The sequence below is a fragment of the Erythrolamprus reginae genome, chromosome 9, assembly GCF_031021105.1.
Source record: "Erythrolamprus reginae isolate rEryReg1 chromosome 9, rEryReg1.hap1, whole genome shotgun sequence".
In the NCBI taxonomy this organism is placed as follows: domain Eukaryota; kingdom Metazoa; phylum Chordata; class Lepidosauria; order Squamata; family Dipsadidae; genus Erythrolamprus; species Erythrolamprus reginae.
In genome coordinates this window covers 52,117,671-52,145,466 of record NC_091958.1, presented here as the reverse complement: position 1 = coordinate 52,145,466, position 27,796 = coordinate 52,117,671, and the positions used below count along the sequence as shown (strand labels likewise).

Sequence of the window (27,796 nt, the reverse complement as noted above, 5' to 3'; positions counted from 1 at the left end):
ACTACTACTATTATTTTGGCACCTGTCTACAGGACGCCTTCGTGAATTTTCAACAACTCCCTCCACCCCATTTTTCTTCCTCCCCACTTGTGACAATCAAAAAGTCCTTAATTGGTGAAATGGCTGGAATAAAATGGTAGCCTTTGGGGGGGAAATATATATATATATATATATATGCCGTATACATATCTATATAAAGCAATCAATGTGTGTTCTGGTTTTATTTCGTGGGCCTGGAAAGAGGAGGGAAATACTGCTCGGAAAAAAAAACGACAGAAGGCGCCTTTTTCGGTCTGCTGCCGGCATTGAGAAAAGTCCGTTTGATGATGATCGCAACAACATGGTGGGTTTTTTTCCTCCTGGCTACCCCCAGCGCTTGGGGTTGGTTTTTTTTTTTTTTTTTACATAAATAATATAGACCAAAACATTATGAACATCTCAGCAAACCTCCTTCTTTTAAACATAACAAGGGGCTCCCTTGAACCTGTCGTGGAACGAGTGCAGGATTCGTTCCCAATTGTCTTTTTGTGGGTATCGTTTTTGTCGTTGTGGTGGGGTCTCGGGTAAGCACGTGGTCAGATGCCAAAAGGGATTCGGGAGGGTCTCAATCCAGCTCGATGGGGCTGCTGTTTTCCTGTTGCTCTTCTTCCGTTTCCTCCTCTTCCCCAGCTACCATGAGGCTGTTTAAAAGGTTGCCTGAGGAGGGAAACACAAGACAAGGAGGGAGACCCAAAAGGCTTAGAGACGTGTAGAAGAAACATCATTCTTTCTTTTGTGTAAGTTTCTTTCTTTTTTAATGATTTATTTATCTTTTCAGATACAGTACAGTAAAAAGAAGAAATATCTTGCTATACATTGCAGATCATAACCCGTTTCCCCCCCGTTTTTACAATTCCTTTTCTAATTAGTTAATTACGTTTTTGAGAAGAGAAGAGATAGTAAGAAAAGAGTGGAAATAAGGTCCTTTGTGTTATTATCTTTTGTCTGAGCAAAAGATAATAACACATATCTTTTGTCTGAGCAGAGTCAGGCTACAAGCGGTGTGCCACAAGGGTCTGTTCTGGGTCCTATTCTTTTTAATATGTTTGTGAGTGACATAGGGGAAGGTTTGGTAGGGAAGGTTTGCCTATTTGCCGATGACTCTAAAGTGTGCAATAGGGGTTGATATTCCTGGAGGGGTCTGTAATATGGTAAATGATTTAGCTTTACTAGATAAATGGTCAAAGCAATGGAAACTGCAGTTTAATGTTTCCAAATGTAAAATAATGCACTTGGGGAAAAGGAATCCTCAATCTGAGCACTGTATTGGCAGTTCTGTGTTAGCAAAAACTTCAGAAGAGAAGGATTTAGGGGTAGTGATTTCTGACAGTCTCAAAATGGGTGAGCAGTGCGGTCGGGCAGTAGGAAAAGCAAGTAGGATGCTTGGCTGCATAGCCAGAGGTATAACAAGCAGGAAGAGGGAGATTATGATCCCGCTATATAGAATGCTGGTGAGACCCCATTTGGAATGCTGTGTTCAGTTCTGGAGACCTCACCTACAAAAAGATATTGACAAAATTGAACGGGTCCAAAGACGGGCTACAAGAATGGTGGAAGGTCTTAAGCATAAAACGTATGAGGAAAGACTTCATGAACTCAATCTGTATAGTCTGGAGGACAGAAGGAAAAGGGGGGACATGATCGAAACATTTAAATATATTAAAGGGTTAAATAAGGTCCAGCAGGGAAGTGTTTTTAATAGGAAAGCGAACACAAGAACAAGGGGACACAATCTAAAGTGAGTTGGGGGAAAGATCAAAAGCAACATGAGAAAATATTATTTTACTGAAAGAGCAGTAGATCCTTGGAACAAACTTCCAGCAGACGTGGTAGATAAATCCACAGTAACTGAATTTAAACATGCCTGGGATAAACATATATCCATTGTAAGATAAAATACAGAAAATAGTATAAGGGCAGACTAGATGGACCATGAGGTCTTTTTCTGCCGTCAGACTTCTATGTTTCTATGTCTGAGGTCTTGTGTGTAAGTTTCATTGTGTTCACTAAATAATTGTTGAAGGAAAAAAATGTGGTGCATTACTTTCTGAGCGACCCTTGCATACACCGCTTCACTAGTCCTTTTCCAGCCCTTTCTAAGCGGTTTACAGAATCAGCCTCTTGCCCCCTGCTCATTTGACCCACCTTGGAAGGATGGAAGGCTGAGCCAACCTTGAGCCAGGGGTGAGATCTGAACTGTTGAACTACAGCTAGCAATTAGCTGAAGAAGTAGCCTGCAGTGCTGCGCTCTAACCACTGCGCCACCCCATCTCAGGAGGGGAAGGGGAAGAGACCCTCTTTCCAAAGGACAGGCACTGATATGGAGGCGATGGGCTTCAGGGCTCCGGACCAATAACACTGTTTAATCAAAAGGAGCCCAGGAGGGGACCAACCATCCAGGAGCAGGTGTCCCAGCGACCAGTTAGGTCCCACAGAGTGGGTCTTCTCCGGGTCCCATCAACTAAACAATGTCGCTTGGCGGGACCCAGGAGAAGAGCCTTCTCTGTGGCGGCCCCGGCCCTCTGGAACCAACTCCCCCCAGAGATTAGAATTGCCCCCACCCTCCTTGCCTTTCGAAAGCTTCTTAAAACCCACCTCTGCCATCAGGCATGGGGGAACTAAGATACACTTTCCCCCTAGGCCTTTACAACTTTTATGCATGGTATGTCTGTATGTATGTTTGGTTTTTATATTAATGGGTTTTAACTGTTTTAATATTGGATTGTTATATGCTGTTTTTATTACTGTTGTTAGCCGTCCTGAGTCTACGGAGAGGGGCGGCATGCATACAAACCAAACCAAACCAAACCAAACCAAACCAAACCAAACCAAACCAAACCAAACCAAACCAAACCAAAATCAATAAATCAATCCATCAATCAATCAATCAATCAATAAATAAAATTTTAAACTTATTTTAAAAGTCTGCATTTGGACCCACCCATTGCTGACCTCCCCATGCCAGTAAGAAGCTAAAAACAAGTATTTCCCTCTCTCCCACCCCCCCTGGAAACAAGGTGGTCCATCCTGCGTCTTCAACTCACCTAATAGTCCTCCGTAGGATGACGTTTGTTTTGGGGGGACGCCAAAGAAGAGCTGTCCTATTCTGTCTAGGTACTGAAGAAGAAAGCACAGGGGGAAAAGGAACGTTACTTGTGGCTCATCTTGGGCGCTGCGTATTAAGCCAGGCCCCAGTGCTCTATCTACAGCAGTGTTTCCCAACCGTGGCGACTTGAAGATATTTGGACTTCAACTCCCAGAATTCCCCAGCTCTGCCGCACGAATCCCAGCGACCAATTAGGTCCCACAGAGTGGGCCTTCTCCGGGTCCCGTCAACTAAACAATGCCGTTTGGCGGGACCCAGGGGAAGAGCCTTCTCTGTGGCGGCCCCAGCCCTCTGGAACCAACTCCCCCCAGAGATTAGAATAGCCCCCACCCTTCTTGCCTTTCGCAAGCTTCTTAAAACCCACCTCTGCCGTCAGGCATGGGGGAACTGAGATATTCTTTCCCCCTAGGCTTCCACAATTTATGTATGGTACGTTCGTATGTATGATTGGTTTTTAAAATAAGGGTTTTTAGCTTCTTTAGTATTGGATTGTCGCATGTTGTTTTTACCACTGTTGTTAGCCGCCCCGAGTCTACGGAAAGGGGCGGCATACAAATCCAATGAAATGAAATGAAATGAAATGTGAGCTTCCCTGAGTCCTCGGAGAGGGGCGGCCTACAAATCCAATTAAATCCTAAGTCTAAAACCCCCGCTCGGGACAAAACTTACTTCGTTATACATAGGATCCCGTTTCAGCGAAGGCTGATATTGTTCGCACAATACTGTAAATACGGTCAGCTTTCCTCTGGAAGAGAAGAGACAAGCCAACGCACACGTTTCGTGTGAAACTTGGGAGAGGCTTGAAAAAAAAGGGAGCGTGTGTTTGGCGGCTTCGCGAAAGGCTTACCCGTCGACCGCCAGCAGCAGAAACCAGATGAAGTTAAGCAAGGGCTGTACGAAGGGAGGCCCGCTCTCTATGGAAGGGTGCTTTTCCGTGTACGTCGTGAAAACCACCAAGGCGCTAGTTTTGTTTTTCAAGCAGAGGAATCTAAAAAGGGGAAATGAGCGACAAACTAGTAAATGTGTCTATGGGCATCTTCTGTCATTCAGGCCACAGATGTCTCAAAGACACTGGTGTTTTTTCCAATGAGGAAGAGGAAGGAGGAGGATGACAAGAGGACGAAGAGGAAGGAGTACAGGAAGAGGAGAGAAGCAGTGGAGGAGAGGACAGGAGGAGGAGGAGAACAAGGAGGAGAAAGAAGAGGACAAGAGGAGGAAGAGAACAACGAGGAAGAGGAAGGAGGAGGATGACAAGAGAATGAAGAGGAAGGAGTACAGGAAGAGGAGAGAAGCAGTGGAGGAGAGAACAAGGAGGAAAAAGAAGAGGAGAGGAAAAAGAAGAGGAGAAAGAGGAGGAAGAGAACAATGGGGATGAGGAAGGAGGAGGATGACAAGAGGACGAAGAGGAAGGAGTACAGGAAGAGGAGAGAAGCAGTGGAGGAGAGGAGAACAAGGAGGAAAAAGAAGAGGAGAGGAAAAAGAAGAGGAGAAAGAGGAGGAAGAGAACAACGAGGAAGAGGAAGGAGGAGGATGACAAGAGGATGAAGAGGAAGGAGTACAGGAAGAGGAGAGAAGCAGTGGAGGAGAGGACAGGAGGAGGAGGAGAACAATGAGGAAGAGGAAGGAGGAGGATGACAAGAGGACGAAGAGGAAGGAGTACAGGAAGAGGAGAGATGCAGTGGAGGAGAGGACAGGAGGAGGAGGAGGAGAACAAGGAGGAAAAAGAAGAGGAGAGGAGGAGAAAGGAGGAAGAGAACAACGAGGAAGAAAAGAAGGGGGAAGAAGAGGAGGACCGGAGGAGGAGGAAGAAGAGGAGGCAATGAGGAGAGGAGAACGAGGAGGAAGAAGGGGAGAGTTGAGAAGGAGAAAGAGGAGAAGGAGGAGATACAGGAGAAGAACAAGAGAAGAGGAGGAGAGGAAGAAGAAGAGAAGGACAGGAGAAGGAGGAAGAGGTCAGGAGGAGGAGAAAGAGAATGAGGACGAGGACAGGAGGAGAGAAGAGGACAGGAGGAGGAAGACAGGAGGAGGAGGAGAGCAGGAGTAGTAGTAGTTTCACTTCACATCCAATAATTTTTGGATGCACCTTCAAAACTCCTTCTTTCTCCTCAAGGAAGGGAAAAAAACCTCAGTCCAGATGCCTTCCTGGAAAAGCATCTCTGCGACAACCATCAAAGGCGATCAAAACAGCTTCCAGGGAACCTAGCATGTTGGGTTGGAACAGGTGTAGGCAAAGTTGGCTCTTCTATAACGTGGACTTCAACTCCCACCATTACTGAGCTAGCACGATTGGCTCAGGAATTCTGGGAGTTGAAGTCCACATGTCATAGAAGAGCCAACTTTGCCTACCCCTGTTTGGAAGATCAACCAAATCTCTCACCAAATAGTTGAGGACGAGAGACAAATGGCCAAACCCTGCTTTGTTTCCGTTTGGGCTGAAAATTATTACTACTACTACTATTATTATTATTTATTGGATTTCTATAAGATCCAAAGATGTGGAAGGGAACACCTACTGTAACACAGCTTGAGCCACGAACATGTCCACTTCGCTGCGATACCCCTTGGCGGAGGAATATTCTACCAACATATTTGCGCAGCCCTCCCCGTCCGTAGAGTGCAGGAAGTGATAGCGAGATTCACAATAGTTCTGCTCTAGAAGAAAAGTGACACGAGGAGAAGGTCAGCTTGGGACGGGCGCTCCTTCGGCAGGAACGATCGAAGCAACGTCCAGGGGGGTTCACGCCTTGCCAACCCTACATTTTCCGGATACAGTTTCGGAAGTGGAAAACGGTTCTTGAGAAGAGGCAAAAAAATCTTGAACCCCCGCTTCTTATCTAGAGAAGTCCGTAAGTAGAGGCGTTCTTAGGTAGAGGTGCCACTGTATGTTTATCCCAGGCATGTTTAAATTCAGCTCCTGTGGATTTACCGTCTGCTGGAAGTTTGTTCCGAGCATCTACTACTCTTTCAGTGAAATAATATTTTATTTTCACGTTGCTTCTGATCTTTCCCCAAACTAACCTCAGATTGCACCCCCTTGTTCTTGCATTCACTTTCCTATTAAAACACTTCCCTCCTGAAACTTATTTCACCCCTTAACGCAGTGATTTTCAACCTTTTTTGAGCCACGGCACATTTTTTACATTTACAAAACCCTGGGGCACATTGAGTTGGGGGGGTGGGCGGCTAAAAAAAGTTTGGACAAATTTTTTATCTCTCTTCCTCCCTTTCGCTCTATTTCTCCCTCATTCTTTCTCTCCCTTCTTTTTTCTCTTTCTCCATCCCTTTCTCTCTTCCTACCTTCCTCTCTTTTTAGCTCTCATTCTCCCTCCCTCCCTCTATGTCTTTCTCTCTCCCACCTTCCCTCTCTTTCTCTCTCTCTTTCTCTCTCTCTTGCTCTCTCCCTTTCTTTCTTTCTCTCTCTTGTTCTCTTTCTCTCTCTCTCTTGCTTTCTCTCTCTCTCTTGATTTCTTTCTCTCTTTCTTTCTTTCTCTCTCTCTTGTTTTCTTTTTCTCTCTCTTGCTTTCTTTCTCTCTCTCTCTCATGTTTTCTTTCTCTCTCTGAGCTTCGCGGCACACCTGACCATGTCTCACGGCACACTGGTTGAAAAACACTGCCTTAACGTATATAAATTCCTCAAATTCCCCAGCCAGCAGGACCTCAGAAGGAATCTGCAAGATGTATGGCCCTCAATTCCACGAAACTGATTCTCAGAAGCAGCCACACGGGAGCATGGTAGATGCCCCCTCACCCAAATTCCACTGTTGTGTGCAACTCTGAAGGATATAAACCAGGCAGACTGGAAGAGCAAGCAGTCCAGCTCGAGGTCCCCACCTTTCCATAACGTGATAGCCAACAACTGGTGTAGTTTTGGATGACCCAGCTTCCCCGATCCACCGCTCGACCACTTCAGGGCTCTGGAGACAAAAGCTACTCTTTCGGGTGAGTTTTGATCCATCAGGCTGAACATTTTTGCCAGGTTCTCTAGAGGCAAGTCAAAGAGAGCAATTAGGACAATATTGGGGTGACTAGGCTTTTTTTTTCTTAAAAAAAGAAACTTTTAAAAATAATGTAGCAATCACACCCATCCCAATTCCCACTGAAGGTTCTTGAAGACAGAGACACTGAGTGGACCTCTCTGATGCAAACCTAGGAGATGTTTCCTCTCCTAACAAGCGATGGAGGGAAAAGATTCTTTTTTTTTTAATTAAACAATTTTTTATTTATAAACCATCTGTCATCTGCACCTCTATAACTGTCTGGTTTGGTGCTGCAACCCAACAGGACCGACACAGACTTCAGAGGACAATCAGAACTGCAGAAAAAGCAATTGCTGCCAACCTGCCTTCCATTGAGGACCTGTAGACTGCACAAGTCAAAAAGAGGGCGGGGAGAATATTGACTGACCCCTCGCATCCTGGACACAAACTGTTTCAACTCCTACCCTCAAAACGTCGCTACAGAGCACTGCACACCAAGACAACTAGACACAATAACATTTCCCCCCCGAACGCCATCATCATTCTACTAAACAAATACTTCCCTCAACACTGTCAAACTTTTTACTAAGTCTGCACTTCTATTTCTACTAGTTTTTTCTCATCATTCCTATCACCCATTTCCTCCCATGTTGACTGTATGACTGTAACTTGTTGCTTCTATCCTAAGATTTTTATTAATATTGCTTCTTCATTGCTTATTTGACCCCTATGACAATCATTAAGTGTCGTACCACATGATTCTTGACAAATGTATATTTTATTTTATGTACGCTGAGAGCATATGCACCAAGACAAATTCCTTGTGTGTTCAATCACACTTGGCCAATAAAATTCTATTCTATTAAAAAAAAACATTAGATTTTCATCACAATGTAACACAATACAGACAAGTAACACACACACACACATAAAGAGATTAAGGTACAAAATGGTCTATTCAGCATTTCACATTGGTTTCCCCCTCTTTTCTTTTCCCATTTTTCTAACTTTCCGGTATTTACTTAAATTTCTATTTGTTTAAATATTTCTCTTCCTTACTTTCTATCCTTTGATCTTGGTTCTCCTCTCTATCCAGTTATATAATTTATCCCAGGTTTCAAAGTAATCTGTATCCAATTTATCCTTTAATTCTAACGTCAATCTGTCCATATCATAGAATGTTAAAATTTTAAACAGCGTCTTTGTTTTTCCATTTCTGGGCGTAGGCTACCCTTGCCAGTTAAGATATGTAACATCAGATATAGTCCCCCCCCCTCACATTTATCAATAGTTATTTGAGGGGGGGGGAATCTTGATGCAAAGGCTTAACCTGGAGTTCTTGGAGAGATACATCTCCCTTAATGTAGAAGATGATGTTGCCAAGGAGCAAAGTTTGTATGTTTGGTTTTATAAATAAGGGCTTTTTAGTTGTTTTAGTATTGGATTGTTACATGCTGTTTTTATCACTGTTGTCAGCCGCCCCGAGTCCACGGAGAGGGGTGGCATACAAATCCAATAAATAAGTAAATAAGTAAATAAGTAAGTAAGTAAGTAATTAATTAAGTAAATAAATAATGAAGGAAGGAAAGAAAGAAAAAAAGAAAGAAAGAAGGAAAGAAGGAAGGAAAGAAAGAAGGAAGGAAGTAAATAAATAATGAAGGAAAGAAAAAAAGAAAGAAAGAATGAAGGAAAGAAAGAAAGAAAGAAAGAAAGAAGGAAGTAAATAAATAAATAAGGAAGGAAAGAAAGAAAGAAAGAAAGAAAGAAAGAAAGAAAGAAAGAAGTAAAGTAAGTAAGTAAGTAAATAAATAAATAAATGAGGGAGGGAGGGAGGGAGGACGGAAGGAAGTGTGGGGTTACCAGGAGGTACCCAGGCTGCAGAGAACTCCAGATTAGACGCCTGATGGGGAAAACTTTTCCTCCTGGCTCTTCATTTTTGTTCACAAATATCTTGAGATAAGCAATCAAGGATGGAGGGGAAGGAAAAAACCCCCGAAATGACAGGAGGTGTTCCAGATGGGCAGCTCCTCAGAGTATCTGGATCGCTTCAGGCTTACTGAAACAGACTGTCCAAAAAGCCATGGATAAAACTGTTGAGACTTAGGAATTGAGAGATTTAGCAAACCTTCCCATGCACTTGTAGGCAGAGGATTTGAGAGGCCTGCAGAGAGCTCCTGGGGAGAAACAGGGGTGTGGGGGGGGTGTCTGGAGGCCAAAAATGGACCCATTTTGGGAGAAAAGGAGAGGAGCAGAGGGTTTGGAAGGCCTATAGAGGCCAAAACCTGTTTTTTTTTCTTGTTTGGAATCTAGGTGCGTCTTATATTGGGGTGTGTCTTATAATCTGAAAAATACGGTACTCTTCAGATCTCAAAGCTTTGGGGTTGAAGTGAAGACAAAACTGGACATTGTGGTCCACCTATAAACAATTCTTCAACACCTAGAGATATCTCTTGGGCAAGGCCGCTCATATCTACGAGACCGCCTTCTGCCGCACGAATCCCAGCGGCCGGTTAGGTCCCACAGAGTTGGCCTTCTCCGGGTCCCGTCGACTAAACAATGTCGTCTGGCGGGACCCAGGGGAAGAGCCTTCTCTGTGGCAGCCCTGACCCTCTGGAACCAGCTCCCCCAGGGATCAGGACTTGCCCCAGCCTCCTTTTTAATGTAAAATTGTTATTTTAAACTTTAATATTAGATTTGTTACTGTATATTGTTTTTATCACTGCTGTGAGCCGCCCCGAGTCTGCGGAGAGGGGCGGCGTACAAATCTAATTAATACTAATAATACTAATACTAATAATAATACTAATAATACTACTAATAATAATACTACTACTACTACTACTACTACTACTACTACTACTAATAATAATAATAATGTCATGAAAAGCAGCCAATGATATTTTTCTCTACCTAGCTAGGATAGCTACGGAAGTGGTGAGCAGAAGCAATTTAGTAAATTAAAAGAATTCTGGAAGTCTAATCTAATTTAATAATTTAATAAAACTTAATCATTTAAATCTGCCAAGATTGGGGAATGGAGTTTTAGAGGAATCTGTCCAACCACCGTTAGGCTTAAAATCGTCTTCAGGAGACAATTTTAGAGCACAGGCCGGCCACGATAAAATGAAATTGGAAAGCAGGAAAATTGTGGGCCAAGTCTCCAGGATGGGAAAAAACTCAACCAGGGAAGCCACTCACCTAATAGCTCATCCGTCACTTTCGCATCTGATTTTTCTAAGGATTCCAGAACAAGCATGGAGAGATCAGCAGCGCTGTTTTGCTAAAAACAAAACAGAAAACAAACTTAAATGGAAGCGTTTGAATGAATTCCGAGGTATCAGGGGGGGAAATAAAAGGCTGGTGAGGCTGGGAGAAAATATACCGCTCAAAAAAAATAAAGGGAACACTCGAATAACACACCCTAGATGTGAATGAACGAAATAGTCTCATTGAATATTTCATTTGCACAACTATTCCATTCCCACAACAACAGGTGAAATTGATTGTCAATCAGTGTTGCTTCTTAAGTGGACAGTTTGATTTCACAGAAGTTTGATTGACTTGGAGTTATATTCTGTTGTTTAAGTGTTCCCTTTATTTTTTTGAGAAGTGTATTTTTTTTGTTTGTGTGTGTGTGTGTTTGTAAATTAAATATTGCTCCTATTAAGAGTGAGGGTGCCGCAAGACACTTAAAGATGGCCGAACTGGGTAATATGGGAAAAGGAAGTGGAGGGTAAGCACCAGACAAACCAAGTTCACAAAAAGGGTGTTTGGGGTCTGTGGGAAGGGGTGAATAGCAGCCAGATGGAGAAAGGGAATGTGTGAACCAGCCTCGTATGCAGGCACCCACTTAAAGACTCTCTCTCTCTCTTTCTCTCTCTTCCTTTCTCCTCATTATCTCTCTTTCTCTCTCTCTCTTTCTCTCTCTTCCTTTCTCCTCATTATCTCTCTTTCTCTCTCTCTCTTTCTCTCTCTTCCTTTCTCTCCTCTCTCTCTTCCTTTCTCTTTCTTTCTCTCTCTTTCTCTCTCTTCCTTTCTCTCCTCTTTCTCTCTCTTCCTTTCTCTCCTCTTTCTCTCTCTCTCTCTTTCTCTCTCTTCCTTTCTCTCCTCTTTCTCTCTCTCTCTCACTCTCTCTCTCTCTCTCTCTCTCTATCTCATCATCTCCATCCACCCATCCACATTGTTTTATTGTTGCTGTGAGCCGCCCCGAGTCTGCGGAGAGGGGCCAGCATACAAATCTAATAAATAAGAATAATAAATAATAAATCAATCTTACTTGATTGTGACTGAAGAAGAGCAAAGCCCCTGAATACATGAGCTCTCTCGCTTCTGCGTGTTTGTTCTGCGACATGTACCTGCAAATGAAAAGATTAAAAAAAAACTTATTATTATTAAAAAAACCAATAAGTTTAAGGCAAATGTTGGAAGTGCACAAAAAGAGTGAGGCACTTAATAACCACAGGAAGAATGAAAAGTAGCCGTAATACACCGCAAAGTGACAGGCTCCCAAGAGGCCTGGGGATTTCGTAGAGAGCCCATTTCAGAATTGCAGGAGGCCCAACAAAGAAGTCAGAGCTTTATTATTATTATTATTATTATTATCATCATCATCATTATCATTATTATTAATTGGATTTGTATGCCGCCCCTCTCCGCAGACTCGGGGCGGCTAACAACAGCAGTAAAACAGTACAACAAAATCCAATACTAAAAATCAGTTAAAAACCCATTATATAAAACCCAATCATACATACAAACATACCATGCATAAAATTGTGAAGGCCTAGGGGGAAAGAGTATCTCAGTTCCCCCATGCCAGGCGGCAGAGGTGGGTTTTAAGCAGCTTACGAAAGGCAAGGAGGGTGGGGGCAATTCTAATCTCTGGGTTGGTTCCAGAGGGTCGGGGCCGCCACAGAGAAAGCTCTTCCTCTGGGTCCCGCCAAGCGACATTGTTTGGTTGACGGGACGCGGAGAAGACCCACTCTGTGGGACCTAACTGGTTGCTGGGATTCGTGCTGGGTAAATCTGTTGGATCTGACTTGGTTTGCCTCTCTCAGCAAACCAAGTTGCTCATTTACCTCTTAACGGAAGGTAACCTACGGTTGTTGTTTTTAAAAAAGACCCTAAGAGATCTTTCTTACAACAAAGGCAGATGAAGAGACGCCAATGGTGCTATTGATGGGGCTCTTTTTCATCCATTCATCCATCCATCCATTTATTTATTTATTTATTGGATTTGTATGCCGCCCCTCTCCATGGACTCGGGGCGGCTAACAACAGTGATAAAAACAGCATGTAGAAATCCAATACTAAAACAGCTAAAAACCCTTGTTATAAAATCAATCATACATACAAACATACCATGCATAAATTGTAGAAGCCTATGGGGAAAGAATATCTCAGTTCCCCCATGCCTGACGGCAGAGGTGGGTTTTGAGGAGCTTACGAAAGGCAAGGAGGGTGGGGGCTATTCTAATCTCTGGGGGGGAGTTGGTTCCAGAGGGCCGGGGCCGCCACAGAGAAGGCTCTTCCCCTGGCTCCTGCCAAACGACATTGTTTAGTTGACGAGACCCGGAGGAGACCCACTCTGTGGGACCTAACCGGTCGCTGGGATTCGTGCGGCAGAAGGCGGTCCCGGAGATATCCTGGTCCGATGCCATGAAGGGCTTTAAAGGTCATAACCAACACTTTGAATTGTGACCGGAAACTGATCGGCAACCAATGCAGACTGCGGAGTGTTGGTGTGACATGGGCACACCTGGGGAAGCCCATGATTGCTCTCGTAGCTGCATTCATACAGTCAAAGGAAAGATGCGACTCCTGTCCATCGACCAGAAGAGGACGAGTCAACTCTCAAGTAACCAGAGGAGAGTTTCTCAACCTGACCCATTTAAAAGATCTGTGGGCCACACCCAGAATTCTGCAAGTTGATGTCCACACGTCTTAAAGTGGCTGAGGTTGAGAAACGCAGCGCTGGAATGTCCACAGTCATCACAACAAAGTGAACTGCAATACTTACAAACCTGCCACCGAACTGAAATGTGGCTTGGAATCTTTAACTTTGCAACAGAAAATAACTTCTGGTTATTTCAAAGGTTTCAAAGAGGTTTTGGGAGTACAGAGAATGGAACAGTTATATGAAAAGGATGGAAGAATTAATAGAAATGAAATAGAGAGGTGCCTTGGACAACAAAATTGGTTACAAATTAATGCAAATTAAGGCGGTAGGGAAAGCAAGTAGGATGCTTGGCTGCATAGCTAGAGGTATAACAAGCAGGAAGAGGGAGATTATGATCCCGCTATATAGAATGCTGGTGAGACCACATTTGGAATACTGTGTCCAGTTCTGGAGACCTCACCTACAAAAAGATATTGACAAAATTGAATGGGTCCAAAGACGGGCTACAAGAATGGTGGAAGGTCTTAAGCATAAAACGTATCAGGAAAGACTTCATGAACTCAATCTGTCTAGTCTGGAGGACAGAAGGAAAAGGGGGGACATGATTGAAACATTTAAATATGTTAAAGGGTTAAATAAGGTCCAGGGGGGAAGTGTTTTTAATAGGAAAGGGAACACAAGAACAAGGGGACACAATCTGAAGTTAGTTGGGGGAAAGATCAAAAGCAACATGAGAAAATATTATTTGACTGAAAGAGTAGTAGATCCTTGGAACAAACTTCCAGCAGACGTGGTAGATAAATCCACAGTCACTGAATTTAAACATGCCTGGGATAAACATAGATCCATCCTAAGATAAAATACAGAAAATAGTATAAGGGCAGACTAGATGGACCATGAGGTCTTTTTCTGCCATCAGACTTCTATGTTTCTATATTTAAGTAAAATAAAGAAATATTCATTAGACAAGAAACGAATTTAGAGAAGATATTAAGGGAAAAGAGTAAGAATATAAAAGCACAAACAAGTAACATATACAGAGAATTATTACAAGCAGAGGAACAAGTAGTAAAAGGATTGACGAGATACTGGCAGGATGAATTAGAAATTGATGAATGGGATATGGAAGGTATAATTGAAAATATTAAAAGAATTAAAAACACAAGAATAAGAGAGATGAGAAGAAAAATATTACATAAATGGTATTATACACCAGTACAATTAGCACGCTTTCAAACAACGAGGAAAGGAAATTGTTGGCATGGTTGTAAGGAAAAAGGAGTATTTATGCATATGTTTTGGGAATGTAACAAAGTTCAAAAATTTTGGAAGCAAATTCAAATGGACCACATTCACTATGAAATTATGGAAATCAGATTACATAATTATAATGAAGAGAAATTAGCAGCAACAATGAGGCGGTGGGAGAAGGTTAAAAATTATATATTAACAATAGCAAGCGATGCAAATGTAAGAAACAAAATTCAATCACTTTATAATGAATGAACAATGTAACCCAGAGATGAAGCAAATGAAGGATAAAAAATTGAATCTTCCCTGGGAATCTTTACTTTTTTTGTTTGGTGATGGTACACTTTTATGTTTTATGCTTTCGTTTTGTTTTTTGTAAAACTTTTTAAAAAATCAATAAAAATTATATATTTTTTTTTAAAAAAAGAGGTTTTGGGAGGCTTGAAGAGTGTTCCTGGGTGCGTCTCATACACCGGTGCATATTATAATCCGAAAAATATGGTATTTCTCTGTCTCTTGGCATGTGGGTCCAAATAAGCCGGGTTTTTTTTGGAAAAGATGCCCACACAACTGTACTAATATTATGGAGGGAAGGGCAGGAGGTGAGATAACAAATGGTCAAAAATAGGAGGGCTGGTTGAAAATATTTGCAGCCTGCATATATCTGTAGAGCTGCTGCTGCTTGGACAAGCCCGCTGACAATTTAAGTAAAGAGCTTGTTTCGCCACAGAATCTGTCACATTGGTTCCATGCACTGCCCATGTGCTTAACATCCCTGAATTAAGTTTTGCACAAGGGATTGCAATCTGTGCAATTTTTAGCACCCGAGATTCTAGAATAGCAATGCCTCAAAGGCGTTGACAGACCTGTGATGGAAACCCTGCTTCTAGAGAAACATAGAAGAAAAAGACCTCATGATCCATCTAGTCTGCCCTTATACTATTTTCTGTATTTTATCTTAGGATGGATATATGTTTATCCCAGGCATGTTTAAATTTAGTAACTGTGGATTTATCTACCACGTCTGCTGGAAGTTTGTTCCAAGGATCTACTACTCTTTCAGTGAAATAATATTTTCTCATGTTGTTTTTGATCTTTCCCCCAACTTTCCCCCAAGACTTCATGGACTCAATCTGTATAGTCTGGAGGACAGAAGGAAAAGGGGGGACATGATCGAAACATTTAAATATGATAGGAAAGTGAACACAAGAACAAGGGGACACAATCTGAAGTTAGAAACATAGAAGACTGACGGCAGAAAAAGACCTCATGGTCCATCTAGTCTGCCCTTATACTATTTTCTGTATTTTATCTTAGGATGGATATATGTTTATCCCAGGCATGTTTCAATTCAGTTCCTGTAGATTGACCAACCACGTCTGCTGGAAGTTTGTTCCAAGGATCTACTACTCTTTCAGTAAAATAATATTTTCTCATGTTGTTTTTGATCTTGCCCCCAACTAACTTCAGATTGTGTCCCCTGGTTCTTGTGTTCACTTTCCTATGAAAAACACTTCCCTCCTGGACCTTATTTAACCCTTTAACATATTTAAATGTTTTGATCAAGTCCCCCCTTTTCCTTCTGTCCTCCAGACTATACAGATTGAGTTCATTAAGTCTTTCCTGATACGTTTTATGCTTAAGACCTTCCACCGTTCTTGTAGCCCGTCTTTGGACTACCGATATTTCTCATTGGACTTACGCCTTTAACTGTCTATTTCCAGGCTTCTGGAAATGAGGGAGAAAGGTAGAAAAATGATACTTCCAAGGAAAAGGAGGATTTAGAATCCCATCTGTGAAAATTTAGGAGGAAGAATACTGCAACACTTTTTTAAAAAGGCAGACAGAAAAAAAATCTAATTGTGTTCATTGTATCATTAACAAAAAGAAAACTTGGAGCCAGCTATAATGGTTACAGCTAATAACCCTGATCCGAACTATGCTTTCTTTGTTTCTCCTTCTGTTTCCTTTTATATCCTACAATGTATCTTTCTGAAATATACATATATTTGAGCTTCCCAGCAATTCCTTTGGCTCATTCTCAGCCCAACTAATAATCAGCGAGTGTTTATGTACTAACAGGCAATAGTGCCAACAAAACTAAGCAGGGGAGATTATTGAAAGATTATCAGATTATTGTCACTATTTCAGTCATCCCGAGCTTTTTATTTTCAAAACAGAGCCGATGTAATTTTTCAGAGGGAGGATTCACTTTTGCTACTTATTTAATTCCAATCTTACCCATATTTCTCATGCGCCGATGCCTCAATTTTAGGGCTACGCTTCAAATAAAATTTTTCGAACAATACGCCGTAAAGCCAATCTAAGCCAAGCAGGAAATGGCATTTTGCCTGTTCCAATCAGTTACATGGTAGAGAATTGCTCGAAATCAGCACACTAAATACGTTTGTCATATTCCATTTAAAGGTCACACTTTTCTCCTAGTTTGGCAGAGGATGCGCGCACCGCACGCCATTACAACTCAGATCATAGGTTAATTATAATCCTGACACTTTAAGTATTTAAACAGTGGATAATTTACTGCTGCTTGGGGATATTGAGACAGTTGAGGACACCAAACAGATAGAGTGGCACCTCTACGTATGAACTTAATTCGTTCCGTGACCAGGTTCTTAAGTAGAAAAGTTTGTAAGAAGAAGCAATTTTTCCCATAGGAATCAATGTAAAAGCAAATCATGTGTGTGATTGGGGAAACCACAAAGAGGGTGGAGGTCCTGTTTCCTCCCAGGAGATTCCTAGAGAGGCCCCGCGGAGGATTCTCCCTGCCTTTTCCAGCCCTGTTTCCTCCCAGGAGATTCCTAGAAAGGCCCCACGGAGGCTTCTGCCCGCCTTTTCCGGCCCTGTTTCCTCTCTGGAGATTCCTAGAGAGTCCCCACAGAGGTTTCTCCTTGCCTTTTCCGGCTCTGTTTCCTCCCAGGAGATTCCTAGAGAGGCCCCACGGAGGCTTTTCCCTGCCTTTTCCGATTACAATTTTGGAGGCTCGGATTTGTAAGTGGAAAATGGTTCTTGAGAAGAGGCAAAAAAAATCTTGAACACCCGGTTCTTATCTAGAAAGGTTCGTAAGTAGAGGCGTTCTTAGGTAGAGGTACTACTATAGATAGATAGATAGATAGATAGATAGATAGATAGATAGATAGATAGATAGATAGATAGATAGACAGACAGACAGACAGACAGACAGACAGACAGACAGACAGGAAGGTAGGTAGGTAGATCTCAAATCAGGAGCTAGTGTCTTCTCAGAGCTCAGTTTTATGAAAGTAAAAGTATTAACGAAAAAATAATAATCTGCAGAATAGCTGTCTCCATGCTAGGCTGGGAATATATCTTCCAGAACTCCCAAAAATGAAGAAAGGAGACCAACACTATCAAGAAAATACAAGATTAGGGCAAGGAAGCTGAACAACAATGCTGAGATTTACAGGCAGTCCTTGACTTAACAACCACAACTGAGCCCAGAATTTCTGTGCTCAGTGAGACAGCTGTTAAGTGAATTTTGCCCTGTTTTGAGACCAGATTTTAAGTGAATTACTGCACTTTCTACATTAGTAAATTGGTTGTAAAATGAATCTGGTTTCCCCATTGACTTTCCTTACCCGAAGGCCATGTGACCCAAGGGATGGTGTAACCGTCGTAAATATGAACCAGCGGCCAAGCATCTGAATTTTGATCACATGATGTTGCAGGCGTCGTAAGTGTGAAAAAGGTTCAAAAGTCACTTTTCCCAATGTCGTAACTATGAATGGTCATTGAAGGAACAGTTGTAAGTTAAGGGCTACCTTTAGTTCTTATATTTATGACTGTAACCGACAAGAACATTAGGGGGTTTTTTTTTATCTTGCTTAGAAGAACAAATATAAATGCTAGAGCTGGTGAGAAGAAAATTGACTTCTGCTGTTATCCTTTAATTACTAACTACATTTAATTGCTGTATTTTTCAGACTATTAAGACGCACTGATGTATAAGACGCAACAAGATTTCAAAGAGGTAAGAAAAAAATAGTTTTTGTCTTCCCTGGCCCTCAGGGGCACTCTGCAGGCCTCCCAAACCCTCTGCGCACTCCATTTTTTGTGAAAAACATGCCCATTTTTTTGAAAAATGAGATGTAAGGACGGGACTTTGGAAGGCCCCAAATGGCTGTATTTGGTGCATAAGACGCATCGACATTTCTAGGGGAGAAAAAAGTGCATCTTATACTCTGAAAAATATGATACTTTATTATTGTCCTTGCATGTATATATACAGTAATACAATGAAATTCACATACCCTGTTTCCCCGAAAATAAGACGTACCCCGAAAGTAAGGCAGGTCAGAGGTTTTGCAGAATTTGTTAATATAAGGCACCCCCCAAAAATAAGGCATAGTCAAGTTTACATATGGTATGGTGGAAAAACATACGGTACCATTCAAAGCTGTTCATAGCGGTACCGTAATAATGTGGCGTCCCCTGCTGGCCCCTTCCATCGCTTTGTACCGTCCAGTACAGCAGACACAGTCTGCTGCTGTCTCACCGCCATTACAGTCTCCACTACAGTGCGTAGACTGTAGCTCCTCTGGTGGCTGGAAGCTGCAATAGCGGGAGTATACTGTTGTACCGTGCCGTCGTTTCTGTGTGTGGGTGCCATACTGACAGGTACCGTACCGTAATCAGTGTACCGTACGGCAAATATCGACAAACCCAGGCGCCTGGTCGCCAGTGGCGCCTAGAAAATGTTGTCTGGCGCCTAGAAAATGTTGCCTGCTGTACTGTATGTATACAGTATATTTTTCCCGCCTTGTGTTTACGCCCAGAAATGGTACATCTTGGCTTCCGTAGCTCCGCCCATCAACCTCGGAGCGAGCTGCTTTCCCAGCGTCCCCTGCGCTTGCGTGCGTCTCTCCCTCCCCCCCTTGCCTCCATTCCGCCTCCTACTCGAACCCCTTCACTCCCCCCCACCGCACACAGACGCTCCGATCTTGGCCGCTCACCCGCCTTCGGAGAGAAGCGGAAGCCCCTCCCCTCCCGGCGTGAGGTTTTGTTCATTCCTCCTCCGGCCGCGTGCGCGGTGACTTCCGACCAGTAACCCCTCCTCCCCCCTCCCCCCCTCACCCGCGTCCCCGGCCCGGTCTCCCTTTCCTTCTTCTCTGTTTCGGTTTCTGACTAACGGTCTCCCCTCGGATCCCGACGGGAGTACAGCAGAGCCGGCTCGGCGGAGCCAGGCCTGCGCCGGGGGTGAAAGCGATGTCAGGTGGAGACTCGGCAGCTGCCGCGGCCTCCCCTCAGCCGTTGCCCTTCTCGCTGCCCAAGCCTCCCCCCCTGATGCAACTGAACCCCGGCGAAGGCGTGCTTCCTGTGGGACCTCCCGGGCCGGAACAGTCGCCGAAAAGCGCTCGCATGGGTGGCCGGCCGGACTGGCCTGCCGGGAAACCCGTCAGTCTTCTGGCGCCTCTCCTTCCGCCGCGCGGGGAACCCGAACCGCTCCTTCCCTTCGGGCCAGTAATCTCAACCACACCGGACTACGGTGTGGTTGAGATTACTGCATTGGCTCATCATTTTCGTAAACAGCTATCTCCACCTGAAAGTGATGACCAATGCATTCACTCACTCCTCAATGAGTGGTATGAGTTTAAGGTCCTTGGAAAAGGAAAGAAACTGTGTGAGCTTCTGGATTTGGCACTCTCCAACACCGAGAGATTTCCAGTTCTGGGAAACCTGTTGTCGATTGTAGCGGTGCTCCCTGTCTCAACCTCATGTTGTGAAAGAGGATTTAGTTTGATGAACATGGTCAAAAATAAATTCAGATCAAGGATGCAAGAAGAAAGTTTAAGTGACTTGTTTATGATCACCATGAATGGGCCATCTGTGAAGGCGTTTGATCCTGCCAAGGCTGTGGACCACTGGTACTTCAGCTCTAAAATCACAAGGCATGTTCATGGCCACAAAACGCAAAGTGAAAAACACTAGAATGTTGCCTAAAATCTAAAATATCAAAATATAATATTTATTATCTTTAAAAGTAAAATGTTGTTTATAACGTTTGTAATGTTTTTTTTGTTAAATTAAAAACCAAGTTTGCTTAAAAAAAATTCTGGCTCCTAAATTTTTTGGCTGGCTCCTAGATTCTGAACAACTTTGTCAACCCCTGCCGTACGGTACACTTTCTTTGGGGGTGTCAGCTTTTCTGCCTGTGAATTTGTCTTATTTGAGAAATATAAGGCATCCCCTGAAAATAAGACGTAGCACAACTTTTGGAGCAAAAATTAATATAAGACAGTGTCTTATTTTCGGGGAAACACGTTAATACCCAAAGACCAGGCTCAACACACATAACGATCCCAACCCCCCCATCACAAATTCCCCCCTGAACCGCCCAAACATCCACACAACAAACCAAGTAATACTGTCCAACAACTCACTGATGGTGATCCTTTAATTCATTGTTAAGTGCAATTATAGCTCTGGAAAAAAAACTATTCAGAAAATGTGTTTTAGCACATCACAGACACTACCACGCAAGAAAAACAGTGTAGTCCAAACTCAAATACTTCTTGTCAGACTGGCCATAATGAGGCCCTACTAATTACTGCAAAGAATGGATTCAAAATAATTACAGAAGTTTTGCACAAGAGAAGCTGGTATCTTAACAAGGGGACCCAGAGAAGCAAACTTTCACACCCATCAATATTCAAGAGTGATTTTTGTCTCTTTTTTTCTTAGACCATTCAGTCAGACAACCAGGTAGATAACTATATCCTTCTAAACTCTTGGTAAAATAAAAAAATCAACATTTTAGCTTCTGGTTCAGGAAAAAATTACTTCCAGGAACTACTGACCCATCTCCAAAATGTTATAATTCGGAGGTGAAATATTCTGGCAAATATTTTGACCTCTCCCTAATATATTTTCACTAAATTCAGTGTCAAACTTTTATTTTATTTATTTATTTATTTATTAGATTTGTATGCCGCCCCTCTCCGTAGACTCGGGGCGGCTAACAACAGTAAAAAGACAATATGAACAAATCTAATATTAAAAGTAATATAAAAAACCCTAATTTAAGAAACCAATCATACATACAGACATACCATGCATAAATTTTATAAGCCTAGGGGGAAGGGAATATCTCAATTCCCCCATGCCTGACGACAGAGGTGGGTTTTAAGGAGCTTACGAAAGGCGAGGAGGGTGGGGGCAACTCTGATATCTGGGGGGAGTTGTTTCCAGAGGGCCGGGGCCGCCACAGAGAAGGCTCTTCCCCTGGGTCCTGCCAAACAACATTGTTTAGTCCACAGGACCCGGAGAAGGCCAACTCTGTGGGTCCTAACTGGTTGCTGGAATTCATGCGGCAGAAGACGATCCCCGCTGTTGATTGCTAGCAAATTTTCTTGTATTTGGTGTGACAGGTACAATGACTTTTGGATCCTTAATCCATTTTTCAGCTTGCCATCAACCCATCAAATTTTGAATCTCAAAAATGTCCTTTCTTCTACAACTCCTTATCACTCCATAATGAATGCAGAACGTTTACAATCTTTCACATTATCCATGGTTTTAATCTTACGTGAATGACAAATAATAAAGAGCATGTAGAAAGAAGTTTCAACTCTTTCCCAGATTCACCGAAAGTCCAACCATAAGCTTTCTATAGGACAGGGGTAGGCAAAGTTGGCTCTTCTAGGACTTGTGGACCTCAACTCCCAGAATTCCTGAGCCAATCATGCTAACTCAGGAATTCTGGGAGTTGAAGTCCACATGTCATAGAAGAGCCAACTTTGCCTAGCTCTACTATAGGACTACTTAGGCTAACCTATATAATGGGTGGTGGTTGTGAAGACTTTCAATAGCATTACCATTAGGTGCCTGGTTTTGTGATTTACTAGTGATGCATATAATAGGTGTGACAGCTGTCAAAAAGAAGACAGTTGAGCAGTTCATCTGACCAGTTTGGAAAGATGCTAAATCTGTCATAACACAAATCCGAGAGTTCGGAACACTATGAGCCCAATTCGGCTTAATCACAATTAAATAAGGCTGCTTTCAAAGGGAATTACCTCCAAATAAGGACTAACAGATTTATTGGGGCAGGAATTTTGAAAAGCTGGAGTCCACTTTGTCAGATGCCTCTGAGGAAGTGAGACCCAACCTACAAAAGCCTACAGAACAACAGATTTCTTAGCCTTTTCTTAGTACTTGTGTCTTTTCCTTTTTAGGCACCATTAAGACAGCCGCCCTCAATTTAGTACTCTCCAAAACTGTAGAAATATTCAGCCAATACCACCAGTCACTGCTCACAGTCACTCATGCCCTCATCACCTTGAGGCTCAACTACTGTAACACTCTCTACATGGGGCTACCTTTGAAGAATGTTCGTAAACTTCAGATCGTGCAGAATGCAGCTGCGAGAGCAATCATGGGCTTCCCTAAATATGCCCATGTCACACCAACACTCCGCAGTCTGCATTGGTTGCTGATCAGTTTCCGGTCACAATTCAAAGTGTTGGTTATGACTTATAAAACCCTTCATGGCACCGGACCAAGATATCTCCGGGACTGCCTTCTGCCGCACGAATCCCAGTGACCGGTCAGGTCCCACAGAGTTGGCATTCTCCGGGTCGCGTCGACTAAACAATGTCGTCTGGCGGGACCCAGGGGAAGAGCCTTCTCTGTGGCGGCCCCGACCCTCTGGAATCAGCTCCCTCCAGAGATTAGAACTGCCCCTACCCTCCTTGCCTTTCGTAAACTCCTTAAAACCCACCTCTGTCGTCAAGCGTAGGGGAACTGAGACATCTCCCCCTGCATATGTAGTTTTAGTGCATGATATGACTGTATGTATGTTTTTTTATTGGGGTTCTCTGCTTTTAGATTTTTAAATGTACAAGTGTTATTTTAGATTTTGAATTATTAGATTTGACAATGTATATTGTTTTTGTCACTGCTGTGAGCCGCCCCGAGTCTGCGGAGAGGGGCGGCATACAAATCTAATAAATAATAATAATAATAATAATAATAATAATAATAATAATAATAATAATAGGCTGGAAATCTGGAATCTTGTAATCTCAACACAACAGAAAAACATCAGTTTGGAGAGGGTCGCATTATGCTGTTAACTATCACTGGGCTGCAATCAGATATAAAATGAACAAAATAAATCTTGATTGATCACATCCATTTTTTTTTTTGGCGGAGGTGAACAGCAGCTAAATAGGATTTTCATTCGATTTCCCAAAAATCTATTCCTTAAGCGACCACGTTTCTGAAAAACAATCAATCTTTTTCAAAACCGCTTAAGAGTGGCACCAGGTACCATGTTATTTTTTTTGGCATATTCATCATCTCTAGGGTGAAACAATTTCACTATATTGATAGTCAAATTGTTCCAAATTCATTTGAAAAAGGCCTATAAATAAATGCACTTTGATAAGATTCGTTATCTAATACAATCCACCACCATTTGGTGAGTTCATGGAAATTTCTAGAACAGCAGGCAAGCCAAACACTTACAAAGAAAAGAACACCTCAAAAGTTGCAGTTGGGGGCATTATTGATCTTATTATATATGTATTGAAGGTTTGCACAGATATTGCATTTTTCTGTTCTTTTTCAAAGCCTCTTCAGCTCACTTTTTATTCATCCATCCATCCATCCATCGCTATCTCTCCATTTCTAAAAATACGCTGCTCAAAAAAATAAAGGGAACACTTAAACAACACAATATGACTCCAAGTAAATCAAACTTCTGTGAATCAAACTATCCACTTAGGAAGCAACACTGATTGACAATCAATTTCACCTGCTGTTGTGCACATTCAACTTTGTACAGAACAAAGTATTCAATGAGAATATTTCATTCATTCAGATCTAGGATGGGTTCTTTGAGTGTTCCCTTTATTTATTTATTTATTTTTGAACAGTATATATACATTGAGGGCCGTAATTCAGCAAAGCAAATTCCAGTCCACTTGTATGCTTGTGTGTACATCCACCTGTCTTGAATGGAATGTGTGCCGTTCTGCACAGAAGTATCACAAAGAAGCCTTTTAAGTTACCCTTTGGCCCTGCCTACCGCCAAAAATGAAGATATATCTTTCTATTGCAGCTCATTTAATTACAAGCAAGGGGGTGGATGGGTGGGAGGCTATTTACAGACTTATTGTTCTTTAATACTGTGGACTGCCTAAAGTCAGGCTGTGTGAAACTCGGGGTTTGCAAGCCACATGCATCACACGCTGGCCGCGCCCGGTTTAGCAAAAGAGAAGAAAGTCACGATACGTCACGTGGATGACAATGTGAGGATGCAAGTTTGACAGCCCTGGTTTAAACCATCCAGCTTAACAGTTCCCGACCAGCCTATTTCTATACATTCCAGATTAGATTAACCCTCTTTTTCAATCCTCATTACCTTTGATCTGGGTACGGAATGACTACTCAAAGGTTTTGGGTTCACGCCTCAAGCGTCAAAGGCTCCAACCATAAAGGCCAACAGAAGAATCTTTGAAACTGCAAGAGCACGAGAGAATGGACTATCTTGCCCAGAGTCACTATGGATAGTGAGATGGGTGAGGTAGGAAGAAATCAATCAATGGATCTGGTGAACAGGATAATGAATGAACAAGATGCATTCCTCCTTGGGTTGAAAACCTGGCCCCCATCCCCAAAGACAGATTCAACCTAGAAATAAACTTCAGATCGTGCAGAATGCAGCTGTGAGAGCAATTATGGGCTTCTCTAAGTATGCCCATATCACTCCAACACTCCGCAGTCTGCATTGGATGCCGATCAATTTCCGGTCACAATTCAAAGTGTTGGTTATGACCTATAAAGCCCTTCATGGCACCGGACCAGAATATCTCCGGGACCACCTTCTGCCGCACAAATCCCAGCGACCGGTTCGGTCCCACAGAGTTGGCCTTCTCCGGGTCCCATCGACTAAACAATGTCGTCTGGCGGGACCCAGGAGAAGAGCCTTCTCTGTGGCGCCTACGACCCTCTGGACCAGCTCCCCCGAGATTAGGATTGCCCCCTCCCTCCTTGCCTTTAGCAAACTCCTTAAAACCCACATCTGCAGTCAGGCATGGGGGAACTGAAACATCTCCCCCTTGCCCATGTTGTTTTGGTGTTAGATTGATTGTGTGCTCTTTTTTTAAATATTCTGGGGTTGTTTTTTAATGAATTTTTTAGTTTAAAATTGTAATTGGATTGGTGGGTATCGGATTTGCTGTTATGTATTGTTTTTACTTTGTTGTGAGCCGCCCCAAGTTTGCGGAGAGGGGCGGCATATAAATCCAATAAATCTAATCTAATCTAATAAGGAGGAACTTTCTGATGGTGAGCGCGATCAGCCAGTGGAACAGCTGGCCTGTGGAGATGGTGAATGCTCCAACACTTGAGACTTTCAAGGGGTGATTGGACTGCCATTTGTCCGAAATGGTGTAGGGATTCCAGCTTGGGCAGGGGGTTGGACTAGATAACCTACAAGGTCCCTTCCAACTCTAATAATCTAATCTGTGAATCCAAGCTGAAACTCACCCATTTGTTCCTGCAAAAAGATATATATGCTATTATTGGCGTGGCTTCTCTGTACGAGATCTCGAACAGATATGGGCTATGGAGTCCTTCTTCTGCCTCCCCTGCAGCACCTTCCCATGTTTGGGCCAAAGCGGTCCCTTTAAAGCACTGAAACTGCTTCCCTTCACAATCAGGGCTGTGAGTTTGATCTTAGGTAGAGGCAGGTGTAGGGTCTCCTGCTTGGGCAGGGAGTTGGACTAGATGACCTCCAAGGTCCCTTAAAACTCTGTTAAATGTTAAGGGTGGTCTTCAACTCCCAGAATCCCCCTTGGAAGTTGAAGTCCACCCATCGCGCTGCACTAATAAGGCTTCCTCCCTCCCCCACAAATCATTCCTATGAGTGGGGATCCCTATTACCCCTATTTAGCCCAGCCATGGAGGGGAGAATGGGCTATGGAGTCCTTCCTCTGCCCTCCCCGCTCCCTGCAGCACCTTCCCACCCCTGCCTTGGCTTCCCGTGTTTGGGCCCAGCGACATGTCCCTTTTAGGGCACTGGAGCTGCTTCCCCTCACAATCAGGAGGGTTGTGAGTTCGATCCTAAGTAGAGGCAGGTGTAGGGTCTCCTGCTTGGACCAGATGACCTCCACGGTCCCTTCCAACTCTGTAAAAGGTGGTCTTCAACTCCCAGAATCCCCCTTGGGCACTGGAGCTGCTTCCCCTCAAAATCAGGACGGTTGTGAGCTCGATCCTAGGTAGAGGCAGATGTAGGGTGTCCTGCTTGGGCAGGGGGTTGGACTAGATGATCTCTAAGCTCCCTTCCAACTCTGTTAAAGGTGGTCTTCAACTCCCAGAATCCCCCTTAGGGCAGGGGTAGGCAAAGTTGGCTCTTTTATCACTTGTGGACTTCAACACCCAGAATTCCTGAGCCAATCATGCTAACTCAGGAATTCTGGGAGTTGAAGTCCAAATGTCATACAAGAGCCCACTTTGCCTACCCCTGCCCTAGGGAGTTGAAGTCCACCCATTGCGCTGCGCCAATAGGACCTCTCCCCCCCATTCCTATGAGCGAGGACCCCTCCCTAGCCCGGCCAAGGCAGGGGAGAATGGGCTATGGAGTCCTTCTCTTGCCCCCCCCCCTCCCAGCACCTTCCCACCCCTGCCTTGGCCAGACCCGGCGTGCCCGCTCCCCCCCGCCTCCTCCTCGACCAATGGGCTTTCGAGGGCCTGGAGAAGGACAAGCAGCGCAGCCAATGGCGTGCGGCTGGTGTCCGGGCGCGCCAATGGAAGCGTCTGGAAGGCGGGAGGAGGGCCGCCCTCCCCTTCACGCACCTGAAGAAGAGAGTCCGATACATCTGGTGCGCCTCGTAGTAGTCTCCCTTCTCCACGCTGGCGCGGAGTTTCCCTTCGACGCGCTGGACGCCTCCCCGGTTGCGGCCGCTGTTGCCGCCGCCGCCGCCCTTCAAGGCCTCCTGCTCCGCCGCCATGACTGCGGGGCGGGGAGAGAAACGCCGAGGCGACCCTGGCCGGAGCTACCTCACGCGACGTCACGCACGCTTCCGGCGCCGCCCACTCAACAATGGGGCGACGGCGGCCGGCGAGGGACCTCTCGCGGGAGGAGGGAGCGGGGACGAGGGGGGGGGGAAAGGGGAGTGACGTCGGGGTCATGTGATCGCCACCTGCCGGCGAGGCGGCGCGGAGGCGGTCCCTGCCGGCGTCTCCTAGGCGACGCCGCCACAAGGATGCAGCTTCTGCTGGACCAGAGCATCCTTCGGGCTGGGGTGTCTGAGGCTTGCCACCTCTTGCAAAGCCGGCCCAGCTGAATGGGGGCCCCGTTTTTCTTTTCAGCAGCTGGGCTGCTTTCATACCTGTTTGGGTTTTGAGGGATACTTTGGGGAAGGCCAACTTCTTAATGAAGTTGGCCTTTATTAAGGCCAAGTTTATTTATTTATTAATTATTTATTTATGTATTTGATTTTTTTTATGCCGCCCTTCTCCTTAGACTTAGGGTGGCTT

The 27,796-nt window shown here is 43.9% G+C and overlaps 1 protein-coding gene across 1 annotated transcript; it reads right to left on the bottom strand.

Annotated features, from left to right (window-relative positions):
• Positions 1–206: 206 nt before the first annotated feature.
• On the bottom strand, positions 207–27,364 carry LOC139172297 (Golgi to ER traffic protein 4 homolog). Its single transcript, XM_070761262.1, has 9 exons — positions 27,113–27,364; positions 11,399–11,477; positions 10,321–10,402; positions 6,977–7,126; positions 5,659–5,797; positions 3,993–4,133; positions 3,815–3,890; positions 3,084–3,156; positions 207–696 (listed from the first exon to the last, which is right to left on the bottom strand). The coding sequence occupies exons 1-9, from the start codon at positions 27,265–27,267 to the stop codon at positions 605–607; spliced, it is 987 nt and encodes a 328-aa protein (XP_070617363.1). The 5' UTR covers positions 27,268–27,364; the 3' UTR covers positions 207–604.
• Positions 27,365–27,796: the final 432 nt, after the last annotated feature.

Excerpts from the sequence above, each read along its gene's own strand:
- LOC139172297 (XM_070761262.1), bottom strand. The coding sequence starts at position 27,267 with ATGGCGGCGGAGCAGGAGGCCTTGAAGGGCGGCGGCGGCGGCAACAGC. Across the intron at positions 5,798-6,976 it reads GGCTATCACGTTATGGAAAG|AGCAGAACTATTGTGAATCT; the intron begins GTGGGGACCTCG and ends CTTTTCTTCTAG. Across the intron at positions 3,891-3,992 it reads CTGCTGCTGGCGGTCGACGG|AGGAAAGCTGACCGTATTTA; the intron begins GTAAGCCTTTCG and ends CTTCTCTTCCAG.